Source organism: Penicillium crustosum (assembly GCF_028827405.1).
Source record: "Penicillium crustosum strain IBT 35664 chromosome Unknown utg000002l_segment0_segment0, whole genome shotgun sequence".
In the NCBI taxonomy this organism is placed as follows: domain Eukaryota; kingdom Fungi; phylum Ascomycota; class Eurotiomycetes; order Eurotiales; family Aspergillaceae; genus Penicillium; species Penicillium crustosum.
Window position 1 is genome coordinate 7,220,657 of NW_026623123.1, and position 10,853 is coordinate 7,231,509.

Consider the following 10,853-nt stretch of genomic DNA (forward strand, 5'->3'; position numbering starts at 1 on the left):
AGTGGGTGGATAGGCCATTTTAGATCAAACCCCCCAGAATAGCAGTGGCGTAGCCACAAGACCCATAAATTACGTTGGAGGTCTTTGATCCACGAGGCTGCAGTTGCCCAGGGGATAGGATCGGGCATCGGAATAAAATGGGGATATAGAAATGGACATCCAAGCAGTACACCCCGGACAACCGGCGACAAGAACCTTGGAACATATTGGTGATCACTACGAGGCTATGGACAGCAAACCGGGAGGGAGCATAGAGAACATACGAGCAAGACCATCGAGGGGATGGTATCCACCGGCTTATAGAGGGAACAGACAACGATCTGCTGCTCCGCATATCAAGTTTATACCACCAAGTCGCAGTAGATATGGACCGGGAACGAGGATGCGATTTTTGTTATGTTTTTTGGTGAAGTAAAAAAGATTTCCTTTTGCTTTCTCGTTACATTTTAACAAGAATAGCTTGAGTATCACATCATCATCGCATCTTCCTATTTCCCATACCCCATATTTTGCGAAAAGATCCAGTAAGGCCACGAACCCCATGCTATCAAAGAAAACAAAGGGAAGGAGAGAAAGTCGTAACAGAATCTAGACTAATAGGAAGACGCCGAAGGCCGACCTGAGTTCGATATCGGGAACAGCCTAGAATCCCGAATCCAACCCAGAAGTTAACCGTTTCCAACCTCCGGACCGCCGAATTGCAAGAGAAGCGTCAAACAACGGAAGGGTAATTGAATTTTTGTATCAGATTTACTCTTCGTTCATCAGAGCCTCGCGCTTGGCATCCTTGCGCTCCAACCGGCGCTCACGGAGAGCCTTGTTCTTGGCACGCTTAGCATCCATCTCCTCCTTGAGGACACGGTCGCGTGCACGCTCAGCCTTAGCCTTCTGGATCTGTAGCGGTGAAAAAGAGAACGAGTCAGCCTGGATGTGTCCTGTTTTGCGTGTTTTATGGAGTTTCATGGGGTTCATGTTTCCATATTCGATCGTCATCCGTGGGGTTGATTCGGGTTGTAACTTACGTGCTCAACGAGGGCACGCTTGTGCTTGAAGGTGTTACCCTTGCTCAGGTGGTAAAGCTCGTGGTAGAGGTGCTTGTCGATCTTGCCGGCGGCGCGGTAGCGGACGAGCAGACGACGGAGGACACGCATGCGGCGCATCCAGAGGACCTGGCTAAACAGAGGAAAACGCAATCAGCAACTGTGCTCCGGTTCGAGCTCCGTCGGGCGAGTCCGAGACAGGCCGGAGGGAGACACAAGATGATGGTGGTGTGCATACCTGGGCATACGGGCGTCCTTGGTACCCTTGCGCTTACCGAGACCACGGTGACGGCCGTTGCGGCGGGCCTCGTTGAGCTCACGGGCGCTGGCGCGGGAGTGCATGGTGACGGGCTTGCGAATGATGAGGCCATCGCTGACGAGCTTGCGGATGGTCTGGCGAGAGTTGGCGTTGGAGATCTCGCTCATCTCATTGGGGTCGAGCCAAATCTTGCGCTTGCCGCAGCCGACCACGGAGGCGGCGAGGCGCTTCTGGGTGGTAAGGTTGACCCTGTGGTGGTGAAAGACCCGGTCAGCATCATAGCACACACATCGCGAAGTTGTTCCTCCACTATAACGAAAATATCGGGTCCACGAGTTGGGTGTTGGACATGAATTTCCACAGCACACGGGAGTGCATTCGAGAATGATAACAGCTTGGAGATAGAACTCACATCTTGATGTCGGCGTATCGACGGTCGTTGGCGGATGATGTTCGTGGCACTGAGAAATCCCGACGGTGAGAGTTTGAGAGGGCACTGCGGGCCAGATTAGGTCAGCCGAGGGCTAAGCGAGTGCTCTTTCCACAACTGGCGGAACGCTCCAGGGTAGATGCCCTAACACTAGTCCGAATAGGGACGATACAACTTGAAGATCTTGCAGTCCGGGGAAGCCAAGAGTAATTACACTGGGAAAAGTTGGAGCGAAGATATTAAGAGAGAAAGGGAGTTGAAGTTTGGGTTTTTTTCTTTTTTTCACATTCGCAGTTTGCCATGGCGTTCGTGATAGATGGAGCCAAAGGAGTATAACCACGTGACCTTGAATACAAGCAGTGTCACATGATCTAACATTCCCATTTAAGGAATAGTGATCTACAGTATAAAGTCCATGTACATATGGAGTAGACGGTTGGCCATTGATATAGAATAACGCAATATAAAATATACAAAAAGATACATATGCATAACTTTTGTACGACTAAAACAATAAAACCCAAGGGTATATCTATAAACATCTAGATGCTCCTTGGATGCGCAAACAGATCATCACTCATCGCCGAAGGCCTCTCCAAGATCAACCTTGCCGATGCTCCACAATTCTTTCTCATCATCTATCTCATCATTCGACAGTCCCAAGCCACCTTCACCACCTTCAGCCTCCCGACGCTCACGCGCCTGGTTAGCCAAACGAATAGCAATGCGCTTGAAGTAATCAGACATGCTGCGCTTGGGGCCTGGTGGGAGAGATGCACCTGGACCGGCCATATACTTGTCAAACACCTCACTTTCAGACTCAACCACGGAGAAGATGGCCAAGAATGCTGCTTCGGCAGCCAGCTTGACCGGAATCACCAGATCACGGACACTAGCGAAGATGGGCGGTGCGAGCAGAGCCAGATGAGGACGGGCCAGCTCGGGGTGAAGACGGCTAACAGTCCGGATGACTACCAGGCTCAACCGCCGGGTGTCAACCGGGTTGCCGACCTGGATGGCAGATGCCAAGGCCTCGAAGATGGTCTTGCTTGACTCGAAAGCATGGTCGCCATCGTTGGACAAAAGATATTTGCCTGAAGCGAGAGCGCTGTTGTCGGAGATGAAGGGCTAATTTACAGTTAGCTTCGAGCAATAATGAGCAGTTCAGCATTCCACTTACATCCTGGTTTGCAAGACCCTGGCAGATGACAGTGGGCAGCTCCACAGAGAAGTGCTCCGTCAAAACCTCGGGACATTCAGCCAAAAGAGCGTTGAGTCCGAGGACCGCTGCATGAGAAAGGGAACCAGAAAGGATACGGTTCCTACAAGGAAATATGTTAGCGTCCAGCAAAATCAAACCACGAGAACGAACGAATATGCATACTTGATGAGAGGAACCGAGCTTGCGGCAGGGAGGACCTTCACGAGAGCACCGAGCAGACGAGCGTTGGTAATGGAAACGGAATCTGTGAGAATGTTAGAAAGCCGTGAAACATAGGAATCGTTGATAATAATAATAATAATAATCTTACCGGTCTGGTCGCTAGCGTCATCGTCAATTAGGCCAAGGATCGCTTGCCGGGATGCCTCGCTCATGTTGGCACCGGCCTTGCCAACCACCTCCTGGAGAGCCTTCATCATGGCGTTTTTCACGCCAATGTCGGTAGTCTTTGATCCAGCAATAAGTTCTGGAGATAGAAGTTAGCGATGAGCTAGATCCCATGTATAAAACTTCCCGAGACTTACCAGCAATAAGAGGATCAACTCTGGGGGTCAGCGTAATCAAGATACCGAGACCCTTGGCAGCGCGGTTGCGCAGAGTCTCGCTTGTGGTGTCAGCCAGACCACGAGCGAATGTACGCTGGAGCTGAGGTAAGAACGGCTTGACAGCCAACGGGATCTTCTCCAGCAGCTTGTTAAGAGTATAGAAGATAGCGCCTGGCAAACCAAATCAGTAAACAAATACCACATAAAAACTTTGCATAACTTACACTTGATATCGACTGAACGTTCTGACACAACACGAATGAGCGGACCGGTGATCTGTGTGACGAAAGGTTTCAATGACTCGGCGCGAGTCCGGTCAATGATATCTGACATAGCAAGAGCCGACTGGGTACGCTGATCGGTAGTACCGTTGAGAAGACCTTGCAAGAAGATTGGCAAAATAGCCATGATACCCTTCGGCAGACTGAATCCGGGCAGGTCCGCGCCAGCCACGCCCACCTGTCGCAGAATCTGGCGGGTGGGAATAGCCAAGCTCTCCATCTCTTCCTTGCGCATGTGAGACATGAGACCAGTGAGGGCAGTCCATGCCGACTTGACGACATCCTTGTCTGGGTCGTCGAACGAAATCAACAGGGCACGGATCAAGTCCTGGTAGTACCTTGAGAAGTCGACCTCGGCTTCCGAGAAGAACTTGGTCAGATGGAGCGCCGCAGCAGCGCGACGACGGTGGTCGTCGTGCTTCACAAGAGTGACCATCACATTCATGGCGGCGCTCAGGCCATCGTACTCGTCTACAGACACCAAGACGGTGTCGAAGGCAGTGCTGAGCTCTGTTCGAAGCTCCTCGTCGGTAGTCTCGATGATGCCGTCCATAAGGGAGTTGAGGATAGTGGGCAGTCTCCTTGTCATGGCAGAGCCAGCAACTTCGGCCAGAGATGCCAGGGCTCTGGCGTTGAAAGCAGTAATTGGCGGCGTGAGCAACGTGGGAATGAGGTTGGGAAGGATAATATTGGCACGAGTCTGCTCTGTGAGAAGCGTCAACAGAGCCGACAACGCCTGCTCGGCATCCTCGTCGTTTCTCAACAAGTGGAGAAGGTAAGGCAGAACTTGGTCCACGACCCGCTTGCCCATAATCTGCTGCAGTGAATCGAAAGCCTCAGCAGCGGCTTCTCGGACATCATCGTCGTTGTCGACCAGAGCCACGCGCACGGTCGCGATGAGAATATCCTCAAAGTCCTCCAGCGCATCGGGGGAAGCGGCATTGATGAGCTCGCGCAGAGCAATACAGATACCTTGCTTGACCTCCACATCGGGCGAAGCCTGAAGACCATCTTGAAGCAAGGGCAGCAAGGTATTGAGCACCGACTCTCCAGCCTTCTTGATAAGGTCTCCAAGAGCATTGCTGGCAATGACCTTCTGCTCCATGTTGCTGGACCCGAGGCGGCGGATAATGAGCTGAGACAGCGTAGGAACCATGTCCTTGAGCGTTCTGGGGGAGGCGACAAGCGCCTTCCAGACACCCAGGGCCGCACTCTTGACCTGGCCTGAGGTATCGCAGCGACAGATGTACAGAGCAGAAAGAACCTTGTCCCTGCGCTCGGCTCCGAGAACCTCCAGCAATGATTGGCCAGCTTGAGTGGCTTCTTCCTCTTCTTCGTCTCCCTCGTTCTTGCCAGAGATACCGGTAAGACTGAAGAGAAGATCGCCGACAAGCTCGACGGAACTCAAACGGATGCGGTAGCTGTCGTCCGCAAGACCACGCTCCAACTCGGGAAGCAAGAGATCAATGGCCTTGTGGGCGAAGTTCTTGACAAGCAGACGACCGGCCCGGAGAGCGGTTTCGCGAATAGCCTCAATATCATCAGCGAGACCAGCAAGAATAGGGGGAATGATCTTGCTGAGGTAGTTGGCGAAGCTGTTACCGAAGCAAGCAGGCAAGAAGATGAAGAGGGTCATGAAGCCTTCACGAACAGAAGGCTTGGCACTGGAAACGTTCTGGAGAATAGTTGGCAGTGTCTCCTCAAGTCTGGTTGTACCAAGGCCTGCAAGGACCTCCGAAAGGGCCTGAGCAGATCCAAGTCTGTCACCAGCACCAGTATCGGATTTGAGAATAGCCATAAGGTTGGGAATGAGCTCTGGCAGAGCATCCTCTCCGAGTTTCTCGATGAGTGAACCAAGGGCCTTGGAGGCAGTGGCACGGGTTGTGGGAACTGGGTCAACAATGGCCAAGTTGAGACCGGCCACAATGATAGGCAAGTGCGAGATAAGATCCTTGCGCTCTGTGAGATGGGCCAAGCTGCCAATGATTTGTGCTGACTTGCGCTTAGTGTTGGATCGGTCACTAAGACCACGCTCGAGAATGCGCACAACAAGGGCCAGGGAGGGAGCATCAAGGTAGTGTGCGAAAGAAACCTTGATCAAGGAATCTAGCGCCTCATCTGTGTGTTTCGTTGGATCACTCAAAGCCTTCAGAAGCACACCAACCAAGCTCTTCACTTCGGGGTTGCTGATAACCTCGCCGAAGCGCTGAAGACTGCGGTTTGCTGCGCTACGGACTTCTTTGTGGGTGTCATTGAGCACAACCGTCAACGGTGGAATGATATCAGGCAGACTGGCTGCAAGCTGCTGCGGGTCCAGGTAGGCCATGGCTCCAAGCAGATCGCAAGCACCCTTCTGACTACGCCATTGCGTATCATCCAAGCCGTCGAGCAGGGTAGGGAGAATCTCCTTAACACCGTAAGAGCTAAGGTTTTGGAAGCAAGCCCTTGAAGCCTCCAGACAAGTATCGCGGACGCTAATGCTGGTGTCACCAAATCCTGCCAGAAGCTGAGGTACGAGGTGGATCACGTAAGGCTCAAAAGTCCGCCCCAGAACTAGGGCGAAAAGCTCATAAGCTAACAAAGCGCCTCGTCGGTGGTCCTTTTCTCTCTTGTTCTCGGCGGCCTCCTTGAGCTGGCTCATGATTCGGTACTCCCGCAAGGTTGCGATACCCCTACCACACACGACTGCAGCAAGACCGTAAGCAGCACCGCGTTGGCGGGGATAGTCAGGGGCATTGAAAAGTCGGTGGAGTAGATTTTCCACGTACTCTGCCGTCTTGGAACCAGAAGATCTGATCAACGGTGGCAGACACTCGGACACAGCGTGTTGCACAGACTCTGAAGGGGTATCGAGGGCCACGAGCAGTTCACTGATGACAGTTTGCAAGCGAGGATCCTCAGCCTTGAGGTGTGTGGCCACAGATCCATATAACACGATGACAGCCTCGTTTAGCAGGTCAGAGGTCTTCGTGTCTTTATCCGAGGTTTCCAGTGTTGTTTGGAGCAATTGCATCATCTCCTCAACCTTTGACTCTCCTCGCAAAATGATAATGGATTTACCGCTCTCTGTCATCTGGCCACGGACCCGGGAGTTTCCATCGAGCAAGGGACCCTTCTCGATGAGGAATCGCAAGAAGGAGACACTCTCGTCACCATCGAATCCATTCGTCATGGCATTGAAAGCCAAAGCAATACCACTGCGAGCCTCCCAGTGGTCTGCATTGTCTATCTTCTTGGGCATTCCGTAGGCGTCCTTTTCGGGTGCCTTAGGTTTGATTTCTTCCACATATTTGGATTTCAGTTCAGACAAAATGCCCGCAAACTTGCTCTTATCAAACTCAATGGCATGTGCTAAAGCGCGAGCAGCAGCGCCTCTAAGCTGGTAGTCCTTGGAGTCCAAGTATTTCATGATCTTGCTGAACGATGTGTCATCAATCTCCAGCGCATTGTCTTCCCAGATGGTGTCTGCAATCTCGGCATTTTCCTCCACCATGTCATGGCAGCCAAGCCAGATGTGCTCCGAGAAATCGAGGTCAGTCAAATCGATCTCAGCCTCGATGACCTGAAGCACGGTTGTTCGGACAGAGGCCTCAGCGACGATGGTTCCCTGCAGAAGCGTATCTAGCTCTTCGCTGTTGATGTTTGGCGAGATGCATCGGCAGAAGTCGAACAAGGTATCCTTGACCAGCTTGTAGTGCTGGGTGTATTTCTGCATGGCAAATAGAAGTTGACGTAAAACTTCGACGCGAGGAAGACGGGTGTCGGTGACTATACAATAGTATTAGCAGTTGGCTTGACACCAGTTTATCAAGGAAGGGGAACTCACAAGAGCCAGAGTGGAAGGACAGGAACTCAAGAGCAAGGAGAACTTGGGTGCCTTCTTCTTCTCCTTTCGCTTCTTCGATGCCGTTCTGGGATAAGACCAGAGAGATAAGCGGAAGGACGTAGGCGAGAGACGTGGTATCGAAAGGACGTTGCTCAGAAGCAAAGCGCAATCGGTAGAGGATTCTTGTCACAAGTTCTCCGAGGGGTTCCAATTCCATATCGGAGGGGAGGTTGGTGTTGCCGATGGCGCGCAGTGTTGCGATACCGACGAAAGAACGCAAAGGACCCAGGCGGGTGGACACCTCGTCGGCGCAAGTGATGAACGCCCGGGAGACAACATCACCGACAAATAGGCCCGCGCCAGCCTGAGCAAGCGATAGCAAAGAACTGACGGCAGCGTTGATCCACCCCTCGACGTCATTGGCGGGACCCGTTGCGAGGCCCTGGATAAGGCCCGCTCCTCTTTCGATCCGCTTGACTTCTTCCAGAACATCTTGACGGATCTTTGCTTCCTTGGCAAGCTGGGCCTTGACCTTGGAATTTTCCTCAGGCGTCAGCTTCTTTTGGCTTTGGCCCTTCTTTTCGGCTAATTGCGCACGGAGCTCCTCTTCCCACTTCAGGGTATCATAGTCCTTAGTGTTCTTATCAAAGGCAGGCTGCTTCGACTTGCTGCTGAGCACATCCACGAAAGCGGTCCCTTCAGGGGTGCGTGAAATGGCGGCATCAGTGGCAGTGAACTTAGATAGTCGGGTGCCGTCCAGATCATATTTAATCTGATCGACCAAACGCGGGATCATTGCATCGGGAGCGACAAACGCCAATTCGGCTCCAGCACCCCAGACAGCGAGGTTAACATTCGGCACCGCTGACTGCACAGGGTCTGCGTTTACGCGAACCAATTGCTCAATACAACCGCCAGCGTGTGCGCGCACAAGGTCTCCAGGGTCCGTGCCGGTTCTCAGGCACAAATCAATCCAAGAGGTGTTCGGAATCAACTCAGGTCGACCTAGAATCAGCATTTCAATGAGCAGAACCTCCAGATCGGCAGAGGAAATTCCAGAGGTTTCCATGACAGCCTTGGTTGGGCAGAGAGCCTTCAAGACCATATGAAGCAGGCGCTCGCTCTGCGGTCCAGCAGAAACGGCTGCCGATTCCTTCTCTGCAGTCCGGAATGAAAGGATCCAGGCCCACAGTGCATTGAGGATAATGCGTCCAAAAGAGGCCACATCCGTCAGATAGACTCGGGATAAGGTTTCTGCGGAGTCCTCGCGAATATTTGAGGGAATAGCAGGCGCGGTAATTGCGTAGATGAAGGTCTGAGCCCAAGCCGTCTTGGATGCATCTTCTGAGCTAGCAAACTTGGACCCGGAGGTAACAGCGGCCAAAGCTCTGACAAGCCACTGGATCTCTTCCTTGGAACTCAACTTGGAGTATGTCTTGGGGTTGAGGAGGAAAGAAGGCTTAGGGCTTAATGTCATCGATTGGGCTACGTGCTCCTCCCAAGCGGACTTGGCGGGCCCTTGAACATCAGAAACTCGATGGAACAGAGCCAGGAAGAGATAAGCCGAAGATAGAGCACCGCTCTGGGCCGAGGGAAGCGGGTTAGCAGCAACCTCGCCAAACAAATCCTTCATTTTAGCGAGGAATTTGGTGACAAGTGGTTCAATTTCAGGAGTCTTCAAATCCTCAAGATCAGACTTCCATAGGACTTCTCCCACACTTGCCTGCCAGATCTTTCGGAATGGAATTCGCTTATCGGATACACCCTTAACGATAGTGCTAATAACATCATCGCTAACCTTGAGCTTAGATTGAACGAGGTAAGTAAGGTGCTTGCTAAAGGATTTGATCTCCTCTTCGAGAGCAGCTTCGTTCGACTCCCGTGTAAAGACAGGGCAGAATCCTTGAACAATCTCCTTCGAGACATCCGCCGAAGGAGAAATAGCCCCAATGGCCTGGGCATAAGCCAGGCGGTGCTCAGGAGTGGTAATCTTCTGGGTTTTCAAAGGACTAATGATTTCACTTGTGATCTTCAGGACCAAGGCATCGGTTCTGCATCGAGATAGCAAGGATGCAAAAGTGTCAGATGCTCCTTGTCGGATTGATGGGTTGTTTGACTTCATGCTAGTTAAAAGGTGCTTGGAAAGGCGTGTTTGCACCAATTCCGAGAGATCAATTTCTTCCGGCAACGAGGCACAGATGGGAGGAATCACGCCACCGAGAACCACCTCCGGTGCTCGTAGTATGGACTTTTCCATCGGAGGTACCAGTTCAGTGGCCACATCTTCATATGTTACGAAGGAAGTAAAGAAGTCAGACAGGCCATTGGCGACATGTGCAGGCACAGCAGATTTTGAGCTCACGACCTCCTTGATGTAGAAAGCCAAAATCTCTTTCTTCGACTCTTCGAGAATTGACGTCTTGTCCGCTAGCCGCGCACAGACTCCGCATACAACACCGAGAAGAGGCGCATTCTTGTTCCCCGCGGTAGAGTCTGCAGTCAGTCGACTAACAGACTGCCGCACTGCATCAGCACCCCATGCCTCAGACGAAAATGCGGCGCGCAAAGCACGTCTTGTTACTCGGAGAGCCGACTGCTTTACTGCAGGCTTAGGGTTGTGGGAAAGACAATTTTCAAGGGTCTTGGCATCAACCGCAATCAGGTCTAGCACAGTGGCCAACGGTGTGTTCTTGTCCTCGCTGGCCTGCTGCAACAAGATACAGCACCATTCCAACAGAACAAATGCAAACGAGGAAGCCAGACCTGGTCTAGAAGCCTCGATTTGCAATTTTTGCGTAAGGAATTTTAATTCTTCGGTCGCATTGGGCCCGCGGAGGAGAGAGCGGAGGCATTGTTGGACCGCCTGTCGGGAGGATCGATCGACATAGAGAGGATAGGTACGGAAGAGCAACTCTAGTATATCGTGATGGGTTTCTGGTGATATTTCAGACCCTATAGAATGAATAGTCAGTAAATCTGCTTATCACGAGGCCGTGGATTATCACACTACCATTCTTGTCGCGGAGTTCTTGCAGGGCCCGGAGCCTGCGCGAGGTCGAACTCGAGAGGAGAACGACCTTCAAGGCATCCAGATCCCCGGCCTTGACCTGGTCCCATGGAATTCCATCCATGATCAGCGGTCAATACGGGGGAATGGAGAGAGAAGGGGGTGGTTCAGAGAGTGTTGAAGTTGGTGAAGTGGGCTAGGAATGCTGTCATAAGAGTTTTGTGTGGGGAGCTGGATTCCATC

The 10,853-nt window shown here is 52.2% G+C and overlaps 1 protein-coding gene across 1 annotated transcript; it reads right to left on the reverse strand.

Moving 5' to 3' along the window:
- Positions 1-750: 750 nt before the first annotated feature.
- N7487_006250 (putative translational activator) lies at positions 751-10,734 on the reverse strand (the record flags this gene model as incomplete). Its single annotated transcript, XM_056873997.1, has 12 exons — positions 751-894; positions 1,023-1,173; positions 1,279-1,548; positions 1,712-1,795; positions 2,307-2,857; positions 2,910-3,051; positions 3,114-3,195; positions 3,262-3,417; positions 3,476-3,667; positions 3,721-7,545; positions 7,604-10,555; positions 10,614-10,734. The coding sequence occupies 12 exons, from the start codon at positions 10,732-10,734 to the stop codon at positions 751-753; spliced, it is 8,670 nt and encodes a 2,889-aa protein (XP_056731717.1).
- Between the last annotated feature and the right edge of the window lie 119 nt (positions 10,735-10,853).